This window comes from Anastrepha ludens, chromosome 5 (assembly GCF_028408465.1).
Source record: "Anastrepha ludens isolate Willacy chromosome 5, idAnaLude1.1, whole genome shotgun sequence".
NCBI classification, from domain to species: domain Eukaryota; kingdom Metazoa; phylum Arthropoda; class Insecta; order Diptera; family Tephritidae; genus Anastrepha; species Anastrepha ludens.
This window is the reverse complement of record NC_071501.1, coordinates 76,405,490-76,418,240: the sequence shown is the minus strand read 5'-3', so window position 1 is coordinate 76,418,240 and position 12,751 is coordinate 76,405,490. Positions and strand designations below refer to the sequence as shown.

The window sequence follows — 12,751 nt, the reverse complement described above, 5'->3', positions numbered from 1 at the left end:
TGATTTTTGGAAATTTTTTATTAACCGTTTTATTTAAATAATAATTCTATGAAGTTCCCTTCCGAAATAAACTTTTGTGATTACAATTTTTATTAATTGAATAGTTGTGTTTTTTTGGTTTTGGTTTTCTTTAATAGAAGAACAATTTTTTGTTTGTTGTTCGTAATCAAACATATGTTTACAACTGCCAACGTATCGATTTGTATTTTTTGTTTTGTATTTATAATTATTAGTTATTTTCAATTTCTTACTAGTATTTCAATTCGAGTTCCTTTTTTTAAGTTGTATAAGTTTTTATATGCAACGTTTTTACTTCTGTATTTATTTCTATATATGTAAACGTACACATGTTTGTATGTGTTTATGTACTCTTATCAATCTTTTGCATTTTTCAAATACAATTTTCGCTTTAAAAAATTTTTTTTTCAATGCAATCTATTAAACTTCTTTATGGTAGTTATAATTTTGCTGAATTTTGGTTTACTGTTTTATTGTTTATTTACTTTTCTCTCAATACTCGTGTGTGGTGAGTACTCGATCATAAGTATGTATGTATGCATGTATAATTATTTATAATAAATAGTTAATAAGTAAACATTTTGCGGAATAGAATAGGCTAATTAAATTGGAGTCAGCAGCATGTGACGCATTTCTATGCTAAATATTTTTGATTTAGTTTTTTGTTGTTTTTTTTGTCTTTTTTTAATATTTGCTTGATTAAATTCAATAAAAACTACTACAAGGCAACAAAATGGCTTCATATTAGATTTTGTGGATGCAAGAGTAGCGAGTAAGTAAATTTACTAGTAGTTTAAAAAAAGGGGCGGCAGCAAATTGATTTAAGGAGATATGTATGTATGTGTGTGTATGTAGATAGAATAGATATACTAAGAAAGCTAAAACAAATGCAATGTTCGGACTAATTCAATAGCAATAACACTTATAAATTTAATGGCAGAAGAGGGGGCAGTTGATCGGTTCACGAGTGGTGAGCGTTTCGAAATTCTCTACACTACATACACATATGCATGTAGTTATATATGTATGTAATAACACTGTGGTGTGATTTTAAACTATTTGTGGGGCAAAGGTTTTGATTTGATAGTCGATCGTTCTTATTTGCGGCTTTATGAATTCAATGGTGTTCTCCGTTTTGTCAGATTGACTACAGTTTTCGAGATAACGCTATTTGAAAATTCCTTAGGGTTGCTGAGAGCTCATTTAAAAATAATCTTATATTATATGGAATGTTAAAGTGATTTAATTTAAATGATTTCCAGAAATAACTGAGGTTATGTTAGAAAAAAAGAGCAGTACTGTGTAAACTTTTAGTAGAATAGCTTTAAAATTGTGGAGTTATTTACAAAAATAAATAAATAAAATTTCAAATTGAAATAAATTTGATAAAAAAAGAAGAAATTTAATTTAAATTTAAAATGTACGGCCAATTAAAATTATAACGTAAATGAGTTCTCAGCAGCCCCAAGAAAAAATTCAAATATTTATTATTCTCTCGAAATCTGCATCAAATCTAACAAAATTGAGAACGCCAGTGGATTTAGAAGTTCGCAATTAGGTCAGATCGCCCACCAAATCGAAATCTTTGAGCAAATTTTTGAACTCGCACAATGTCATTATTAAATAAATTTAAAAGAGTCGGCACAAATTACACATAACTATGAGTTTAAATACAATAGGCACAAATTCAACAACATAAAATTTAATATCAAACAATTCGTTTAGCGAAAAAATACGCATAACTATTTAACCAATTAGCAGTACTTTTATTTTCTTTTTCATTTTCAGTTTTATTTTTATATAAATATAATTATTATTTTTTATCTTCAAAATATTTCTGCTACTTCTTAGCGTCCTGCTTCCACTTTTGCAACTTTTGTTTTTTTTCGTTTTTTTATTCAACAATCGTCTGTTGATTAACCACGAGTACACATGTATGTTTGTATATCACTAAATATATGCATGTATGAGAGAGGAAAGTCTATAGCAACTCGTTTTGTAAAATTTTTTTTACTGTGTAACTAATTTTTTCTTCTTTTTCTTCTACTCCTATATATGTATGTATTGTATTATGATGCCTCGTCTACTAAATTTAATTTCCAAATATGTCTGCTTGCTTGTTTTTACAATCTAAAAGGTTTAAAATTTCATTTCAATTTCATCGCTTCGCTTTGTTTTTATAAAATTTACAAAATTATTTTTTAATTTTCTTATATTTTTAAATATTATTTTTTTAGTTTTTTATTTTAATTTTTTTTTAACTCACTTTTATTACTTTTGTTTTATTGTTTATTTGCTTTCGTCTTTTGTTGTAGTATAATTTTGTAAGACCATGTTCTGTTTTTGTTCTTTTTAAACTGCAACATCAGTTTTCCCTTATTTCTCCACTCAACTTAAAATCTCCAAATATAAAATGGCGTCCAATTTGCTTTACCGTGTTGTTGTTATTATTCTCGCCGTTTGTTGCTAAGCTTAGTTATTATCGGAGATCGTTATTTTGTTGTTTCTTTTTTTGACTACCATTGCTCTTTCCGTTCCTATACAACAACCATCGGTTCGTCTCCATGCAGATCACATGAGCCAATATTCTCACCTTTGTATGGCGAAAAGTCAGTAATGACCGCATTGGGTTCAGCGCCGAATTGTATATCCTGCAAACAGCCTTTGAATGGTTCGTTGAAACGGCCGAGTGTGCGTTCACTCACCAGCTCTTGGTTGGGGAAGCCACCTGTAGAGGGGAGAGGAAGAAAAGTAGGAAGAAGTAAGAAGAAGTAAATTTGTTCGTTTAGTTAGATTTATTTTCGTTTCCAGAAGGGGTAGAAAATGGAAAAAAATGTATATTTCCATCTTCGAACACAATTAAGTATAAATTTTATTTCACATTTCATATCAGCTAATATCGTTCATCCTCCGTCAAGTTATGGAAAATATGTGCCTAGGTATAGCGCCGGGTGAAAGCTGAATAGAAATATCACAGCCACAAAAAATATATTGTAAAAAAAACAGGTCTGTGGATCTAATTTTTTGACTTTGACATATACAGGGTCCGGCACTCAAAGTGTAACCAATTAAAAAGGCCATCAATTTAGTTTGGAAAATTAGTTTTATTCAATTCAAAGTAAAAAATGTGTGAAAATAATAAAAATTTAAGACTCAATTTACTTTTGCTCGTTATGACCACTTTTTGCCCTGTCTATGGCCTCGAGACGGTCCAGAAACGAAACGCAAGCTGCCCGAATGTGACTTGCATGTATTTTGATCCACTCGCGGACAATGACTTTTTTCAGCGCCTCGAGACTGGTGAATCTTTTAGTTCGGACGTTGCTCTACAAAATAGTCCAAAGGGAATAATCCATCGGATTCGCGTCTGGTGAATTTGAGAGCCATTGTGTGGACGTTATGAAGTATGGAACGTTGTTTTTTAGCCATCTTTGGTACACTTGAGCTTTGTGAGACGGTGCCGAGTCCTGCTGAAACGTCTATGGTCTGCCACTGAAATGCTTGTCTGCATATGGCTTGAAAGCAACCTCCAGGACACATTCCCATTAATATTTCGCATTGACGTTGACGTCAGGCTCGATAAAAACGATTGGAGAGCGTCTATCTGCGGTTACAGCGGCCAAAATCATTAAATGTGGTGGGTGTTGCCTCCTGGTGGCCAATCGATGACTCAAATTCTCGTATGAACGGTCGGTCAAATAAACCCTATCGTTTTGGGAGTTTACGAATTGCTCAATTTGAAAAAATTTTCTCCTCAGAAAACACAATGTTCGAAAATTGACCGCTTTCGGCCAAGCGAAGCAACTCCTTTGCTTTCTCAAGTCTGACTTATTGCTGCTTTGGTGTGAGATTATGCGCCTTTTGGATCTTGTAAGGCTTGACTTTGAGATAATTTTTCAGCATCCGGCGTATCCTACAGGTCAGATAATTTCAGTTCTTTCGCCATTTTATTGGCACTTCGTTGGGGATTTCGCTCAAGTCGCATCTTCAATTTTTGAATCATTTCACGTGACGTTGCAGCCTTTTGATGACCACCTCCATGACGTTTCCCGATGCCACCAGTATCAATGGAGTAATGGTGCGATAAACAAAAACTTTATTTACTATAAGTTGCTCGAGCTCACGAACAATCGCTGGTTGTGATTTTCCAGCCAAATATAATGCAATCATACTATTAAGTTTGATTTTTTTTTGCGTTTACTTTCGGCAAAATGCTTCCGCGCGCTTGTAAACAATACTCTGGACTGTCATTTAGCCAACTAACAGACAGTTGATGCTCGTGTATCTTTGAGTGCCGGGCCCTGTACAATTAAAGGCTTCCCGAAGTTTGTCTTGTTTGTCTGGGATCGAGCGGCTGGCTGCAAAAGGCGTATGCTCTCTAGGTTAGAAGCGGTCTCACGTTGGGTATCTGGCCATCTTACCCGAGGAGCTCACCAGATCTTCCTTAGACTTGTAACTTATAAATGTTTTCCAAGTTTTTCGTGCTACAAATATAAAAACTAGAATTTAAACCCGCGAGTAATATAGTATCAAAGGGTACCCACACGAACGTGGGGTTTGGAGATGCAGATTGACACTATCAGAATGCCCTTAGACTGAAATCAACAAGACTCACGCCGTAGAGGTCGATCCAAAGGATATTGGAGGCGAAGCCTGTACGATAAATGCACGACAGCTGATGATTCGCTGACACGGCCGCAAACAGAGCTTAAAGCCAGGAATCGATCCCAATGGAATCTATTTGTTTTAGAATTTTGCGCCCAGCCGGGGCGCTAGCAAATGTTAATATATTTTATTGGATATGTAGTCAAAAATAACTGGAATGCGTAAATTTTTCTTTTGCGTTTATCGTTTCTTTGATGGTGGTCTTCAGAGCATCCTTAGTGTAATGGGGTTTTACGTTAACGTTTGCTTCAACTACGTCTCAAACGTAGAAGTTGTGGGCACTGCATTCCAGGCTTGAAGGTGGTCATAAATCTGACAGCGAGTGGCAGGCGAGGTTGTTGGATAGTCAAGCCACGTTTGCGTTGTGAACAGGTGAGGAGTCTTGCTAACTCATGTTTTTTTAGCCAAACCCCTAACTAGTCTCCCTAGGTCTTCTGGCTGCGTTAAGTAATTCCAGCTTTTCTATCCTGATTTCGACTCGTCGTTGCACTAGCATCTACTACTGTACTATATTGATAATCAGTTCCCACGACGACAGTCTGACGTTACAGAAACGACCAGATTTACATCCATCCTACAACTGTTCTTTTCAGCAGCACTTCTAAAACATTATTGGGAATGTTTATGGTGTTACAACAAGAATAACTGTCAGTCAGGTACTAAAACACATAAAATATACACCTACATTTTAAGAGTGGTTTTGGGCTCTCCCAGGCCACCCTAAATTAATTTCGATGGCACTGCACATTCCTTTTTTCCTGTATTTTAGCATCTTATAGAAAATAATAACCTTATTTTAGAGAAGTGCAGTAAAACTGTCCGAAACTGCGAGAAAATGATATAAGGGATTGAAATAAGGTTTCGATATCCTGGCCGGTTTTTAATAGATTTATTTCAGATGAGTGTCAGTGGGTGTGGCACAGTATAGCTGAGTATTTATCTGGAATGCTCTGAATGAATTGCTGTGAAGTTTCGAGTTGGATCGCTGCAGCTGTGATGTTGTATTAATTGTAATGGAATCGCCAAATGCTACAGAATTGAGGCAAAAATACCTGCAAACAAAAAAATTTTAACCACAAAATCTTTGGGAGGTTTCGCAGTTATGACATTCCACTTTAGAACAGGTAGATATGCTTGTGCCTCAGGACCACAAATACACGTGGTTTCAATAAAAGATACTTGACTCGAACTGTGGCACTCGGAGCTGAACTCTATAAAGTACGTATGGGGCGTGCTTAAGAAACCTTTGCCAACAAACGAGAATATTTCTCACGTTCTATATAAACTACGGCAAAACAGAGCAGATAATTGTCAAAGCTCAATCAACAATATGACATCAGGAATAAATGCACTTCAGTGTAGCGAAAGGTGTGCTACACGAAGTATTGAACTTAAGATACAAAGGAATCATTGCATTATCAAGTAATTCTTTCTAACTTTATTTTAAAGTTAATTGGAAATTTGGTAGAACCGAGTTTTTATCCATTCTCAAACCTAAACGGGCAATCTTCGTTGAACACTGTTGCCTTTCTTCCATTTTTGGGAAAAATTAAGTGCAAAGCAAATTGCTATAAAATATTTGAGAAAACTGCAACAATAAGGAGCCTCTGTGTTTTCTCTCTTGCTAAGATTTGTTATTATTGAAAATAGCGTGACAAACCTGTTTGCGGACAGCCAGTAATCGAGCAATACTTTAAGCAGTTGTAGCTCCACAACGACCGTATACACCTGATTTGGCTCCGTTTGACTCCTTGCTGTTCATAAACGAATAGACCACTTCGAGGAGACCGTTTCGAACCGAAGTTATGGCATGTTGGCAATTGAATACGGCAATATAGTACGTTATTTTTTTAATTAACTTATATTATACCTTTTTTGATGCGCTTTTTTAACACTTTTAAATGCTTAACTGGAATAGATTCTCAAAAATGAATTTAACTTACTGACGCTAACTTAGTATCATTTCATATTATTTCGATCCCATAGAAGAGATCCAACACGAATTATTCCATGAGCTGAAAGTCGAAAATCGAGTTCCCCGGCTATTTGGGAAAATGAAATATAAGAAATATAAGGTTTTTTTTGCCGTTGGGGTATTACTTTGAAGGCGACTAAACTAATAATCAAACAGTTAACTGAAAACGTACTAAGTTTTACGTAACGTTTTGGATTACAGGAGTTGAGTTTTATATTGCAATATTATCAACATGCGATGAACTGTAATTCGATGTTTTTTATAAAAAACTTTTATATTTTTTAACATAAAGTCACAAAACGCGATATGTTTTCACTTAGGAGTTTTATTAGTTCTTTTTTCAGTGAGTTAAAAAATTCATCTCGCATAAAAGATGCAAATTTTCGCGCAATGATTTCTTACGATTTTCAACGTGGATTATCGAGTACATTGATCAACTTATTTCGACTTTTGGCGATTAAGCACCACACTTAACCACTGTGAAACGCTTGTACAATTATACAAAATACAACGTCGATCCTTGCATAATGAATTCGAAGGCCGTCCAAAAACCGTTGTTGTGTTAGAAACAATGGACGCTGCGCATCAACTGATAACGCAAGAACGTCATGTACGTATAGAGGCATGCTTGGGCATTAGTGGGATAAGCAGACATTCAATATTGCATGAAGATTTGTTCTCGTGGCATACCGTATAATTTGACAATTATCCAAAAAAAGGTCTCGTGTCGATTGGTGCAAAGATATGTTGATAAAATTAAGGGGTTATATTCCTTGTGTTGGACTAAAAAACGAAAATTTTTTGTGGCATATTCCAAAAGTACATCATCTTAAGAATATAAATTCAAAAAATCATAAAAATCGGAGCACTAGAACGAAAGTTACAGACCGTGGAAGCGCGCGACCTTATCCATAAATGAAGTGCACGCAAAACTTTGGATGCGATTATCTCGAAGTCGTGTTTTTTGAAAATTAACGTCGTGGTGATCATTATTTATCAAAAACCTTTTCACCGATTTGCATAAACTTTTTTTTAATTATTCGAAGTTACAACCTCGTGAATCTGATCGGTTCACTTTTTATAAATATTTGCATAGTTCGCTGGAATTAATTTTTTTTTTTAATTCCAACCCCTCAAAAATCGTTTTTTTTTATGCAAAGCAGTTTTCATATCGAGAAAATTTTTTTTTGGGTAAATAAACCGGTCAGATTCACTAAAAAACATTTTTCTACAATAATCACATAATTTTTTTGATTTCAGTTGAGCTGCTCATGCGCTACCGTGATCACCGCAAGCCTCTTCTAAAAAACGGCGTTTCGGGGGAGGGGCGATATCAACAATAAATAATAACATTTTTTAAAATAAAAACACCAAAATGTTTTCTTCGAGTGTTACCCTTCAGTATGATATATGCCTCATTTGAATAAAAGTTGTAAAACATATTTAAAAAAAAAGTATGATAATAGTCCATTTTTTCGGGCTCACAACTTATATAACCCCTTAAGCTGTAGTCGTTCAAAGCACGTATGTGATATCTTAATAGGTAATGAAAATCAAGTACTATTTGTAGTGTAATCTACATAAATAAATTCTAAATTTATTGCACTAATCTGCCAAAATAGTTTACTTATATTAATAATATTCTATTATTCAAAATATAATTATTTTAATATTTGGTCCTCTCGTACTAAAATATTACAATTTATTAAAGATAGAAACCAACCTGGCTTGGATCTATGTGTGTGAGCTGGAAACAAAACATCGACTGAAGGTATGGGTGTTCCCAGACGTGCTTTAATAAAAGATGTTCGAGGAAGAAGCACTTCAAAGCAAATGGTCGCCAATTTTTTTGAAAAATTTGATCGCGAATGTACCAGTAGATATATATATATATATATATATAGTATATATATATAATTGGCGCGTACACCCTTTTTGGGTGTTTGGCCGAGCTCCTCCTCCTATTTGTGGTGTGCATCTTAATGTTGTTCCACAAATGGAGGGACCTACAGTTTCAAGCCGACTCCGAACGGCAGATATTTTTATGAGGAGCTTTTTCATGGCAGAAATACACTTGGAGGTTTGCCATTGCCTGTCGAGGGGCGACCGCTATTAGAAAAATGTTTTCCTTCATTTTGGTGTTTTCACCGAGATTCGAACCGACGTTTTGTCTGTGAATTCCGAATGGTAATCACGCACCAACCCATTCGGCTACGGTGGCCGCCAGTAGAGATACCATACTTAAAATAGTAAATTCTGAGTTGTACGTAACCATTTGCTTGCCAGAAGCTTCCGTATAATTAAAAAAAAATCAACCGAATCGAACCGAATTAGCCTTCACCAAGCAATGCAGGCTCTCAGGTATCTTCTCACACAAGATAGTTGTTTGAGAGTCTTTGACCACTAAAAATATACAATAGAATACCCATGAATTCACCTTACAACCCTGATTTGGCTCTTAATTATTACATTTTGTTCCCGAACATCAAAAATAAACATCGAGGTCAACGTTTTCCAAGGCTCGAAGAAGCTATCGAAGCTATTAAACAGCTCGATTTAGAGGTTTCTACTTTTACGTAACAAAAGTGCTTTGAAAATTGGTTCAAGAGAATGCAAAAGTGCACTGACTTCCAAGCAGAATATTTTGAAGAACAATAAAGCCATTTTCATTATTATTTTACTGTGTTTTCAATATTGAGCGAAAATATAAAAGGCAACCCTCGTCTTCACGTGCGAGTACAACTTATCCAAGACACCAACCCAAAATGATGCAGTATTGATTTTTCAACAATTCAACAATATTCGAGTTTGAGCCACAGTAAATACATAGTTGAATGTTACCTGTTTAAACAACTGATCGCCGCACAGCTGTTTGCCTCTGACCGACAGACTGAGTCTGCGAGAGCGCTAAAATATATATTTATGTCGATATGTTTACTTTCCAGAATACCTGTCTGTAGGTATCTATGTATGTTCTCATGCATACGCCAGTTCAAGTATGGACGTGTGTGAGTAGACGACTGTTGTGAGTCGCTCACCTTTTGCCACGAATTCTGTGTCATGCCATGTGTATGTAGAATAGCGCGAACAAAAATCAACAAAAAAGTAAACTATGGGATTTACACGTACCAAAGGTGGGATAAAGTTGACAATTGAAAATATGACTAGCATGGAGCACAAGATGGACGGGTATTAAGTTAGACAGCTTGCAAATTGGCAAAGAAGTGAAAGAATTTATTTGAGAGCATTTTGTTTACAGACTCTGGCTAAAGTGTGCATGCATGTGCTTGTATGTATGTATGCTGAGATTATAAGCAGACTTATATGTGCCTACATATGTATGTATATGTGTGTGTGCAAAGTTACATTTGCTATGGCGATTATAAAAAAGCGTTAACAAAAGAATGAAAAACAACGCAAACGAACGCTTAATTCGACGAGTACACCATCGACGCGCTCACAAACAATCGCCACTTTATTTGCCAAGCAGAGAGTGCGAGATGTGTGTGCGGTAGGCGATCGTGAGCGGCTTGCGGTGGAAGTGCTAACAAAGAAAACATGAAAACGTAGAATGAAAAGTTCAAGAAACAGTGCAGATCGCAAAGTTGGCCAAAGTTGGTTGGGTTAGTACGTTAGTGCGGTTGGTGTCGCAGTGTGGTAGTAACGCAGTGTCGCACGTTTGGTCTGGTGTGATGAAGAAATTGTAATTGCTTGCTGGTGGTGATGAGCCCAGTTAGGCCGCGTTGCAAATGAATGAACTTTGTGCAGACACCATTAAGGCAGAACAACAACAAAAAAATAATAATAATGATAATTAAAAAGTTATATAGCTTCGCAAAAAGTGAGCAAATTAAGTGAAAAATAAATTTAAAAAAGATATACATATATAAAAAAAGTTATAATAAAAAGCAAGTGGCCCTAATTAAAACCTGACTTAGTGAAATGCAATACCTAGAGCAACAACAACAAAGCAAAATTAAAAAAGTGGTTTATGCGGATTGCTAAAGTGATTGCGGTGCAGGCAAACGCAGCAGCGGCGTGTGGTGTAGTGTAGTGAAGGGAGTAAAAAGTGCAAGGCAAGTGAATGTGCGAATCCGCCTGCCTGTGTTGTGGGTCGCCGAACGGTGTGTTATTTGCAATGGGAATTTCGCCAAGCGGCTGCTGTTGATTGATTTTTTGTTTGTTTTTGTTTTGCTTAGTAAAGTCGTTGATCGACCGATCGAACGCCGGTTTATAGGCATTTTTGTGACAAATAAATAAACAAAGCCAACACAGGTGGGAAAGGCGCAGACGAAAAACGCATAAAAAATTGCATTGAAAGGCTGTTAACAACATCACTGAGAGTTTTACGTGAATAAACACTTAAATCGCCAAGCGAATCATCAAACAAAGAAGATTTGAATATTAATGGCAACTTTCTAACTTTTCGAATATTTCGCTGTCTCGTAAAGTTAAAGTTGCATTGCGCGTGTCGGAATTTTTGTCACCTGCGCTCGAAGAGGTAAGAGTTAGTTAGCCTCATTTGTGTTGGCAGCGGCGATTATTGTTTTATTTGTTAATGGTGAATGTATCTGAACAAAAGAGTAGCAGATTTGATGGATTTGTTTCTAGGCACATATTTCTGCAGCAATAGATTTGATGGTTGACAGATAAATTTATCCGACAAGAAGTTGCAAAAAAAGTCAATAACACTTGAGTACTAATATTGATTAATATGTATAGGGTATTTTTTTAAGAGCTGGAGCATTTAAAATGATAATATAAAATATAGAAATATTGTTGATATGAATTTTTTTGTATATGAAATCCGGCATATGTCCGCGGTGGCTAAGAGTTACGTAGTTCAATCGTTCAGTCCAATTTTTGACAACTTTTTCCAATAAATCAGACCGTATGACGTCAATGGAGGCTCGAATGTTTCAATAAATTTGTTGTTATGGCAAGTTGCGCCGTCTTGTTGGAAGCAAATGTTGTCGATGTTTTTGGTACCAAAAATTCAGTCAGCATGGCTGGCCATTCACCATAACGGCGGTTTCTTCCTCATTTAGAAAGGAATAAAGGCCGAAGATACCGCCAGTGCTCTATGAGTTCCGCGACCAGATTTATTTATTTATTTTTGTTTTTTCAAATCAAACATCGGTGAGGACTGACTACATCGTCCCGATGGTAACGTTCAATAGGAATTTTGCCACACTCTTTCCATCTAAAAAAGAATGGAATAAGGGATTCTCTCTAAACAACTTCGATACCACAGTCTTTACAGATGGCAGTAAAATGGATTGTGGTGTTGGGGCTGGTATATATCCTCATAGACTTGGAATTGAAAAATCTGTGCGTCTCCCTAATACCAGCAGCGTCTTCCAAGCGGAAGTACTAGCAATTGGGGAAGCCTGTAGGTTACTAATCGCAGATTTCTCTTTTAAGGGCAACATCGCTATTCTTTCGGATAGCCAAGCTGCAACCCAGGCGCTGGACGCGACTATAACAACCTCTAAAGTGGTGGAGCAAAGTAGGAATAGCCCCACCAACTTGAGTGAAAACCATAGAGTAACCTTAATTTGGGTCCTGGGACACCGGAACATAGAAGTTAACGAAAAAGCAGATGAACTGGCAAGAGGGGGATCTGCCATGAATAGCGCTCTTGCAGTACCAGTATTCACTGCAATGCAATTTCCCTAAAATACCTTCGAATTGCAGATTGTAGATGGAGAGACCAGACGAAATGCAAAATCAGCAGAACGTTATGGCCCACTTACAACCTCAAGCAATTGTCAACATTAATAAACATGAAACGACGGGACACCTGTAGACTTACGGCAGTCATAACTGGCTTCTGGTCTATCGGAGAACAAGCCGCCAAAATGAGCATCCCTCACAACACATACTGTTATAGTTGTAAACAACCGCAGAAAAAGGAAACAATCTTCCATTTCCTCTGTGAATGCCCTGCCCTATGGAAGGACAGAATGTTAACTCTGGGCAAACCGCTGTTCGAGAGTCTCGAGCAACTGTCTGGCTTAGACGTCAACAACCTAATAAGGTTCCTAAACCGCACAGACTGGATATAGTCCTGCTGCAAATAACTGTTAAACA

General features: G+C 36.2%; 1 protein-coding gene across 5 annotated transcripts in view; it reads right to left on the bottom strand.

Annotated features, from left to right (window-relative positions):
• The window catches only part of LOC128864563 (protein eyes shut), a 307,203-nt gene continuing 294,452 nt past the window's right edge, over window positions 1-12,751 (bottom strand). For all 5 annotated transcript variants that reach the window (XM_054104288.1, XM_054104287.1, XM_054104289.1 and 2 more), the window contains one exon: window positions 1-2,746. In XM_054104288.1, the coding sequence (XP_053960263.1) occupies window positions 2,556-2,746 (191 nt within the window). In that variant the 3' untranslated portion in view covers window positions 1-2,555. The remainder of the gene's footprint in view (window positions 2,747-12,751) is intronic.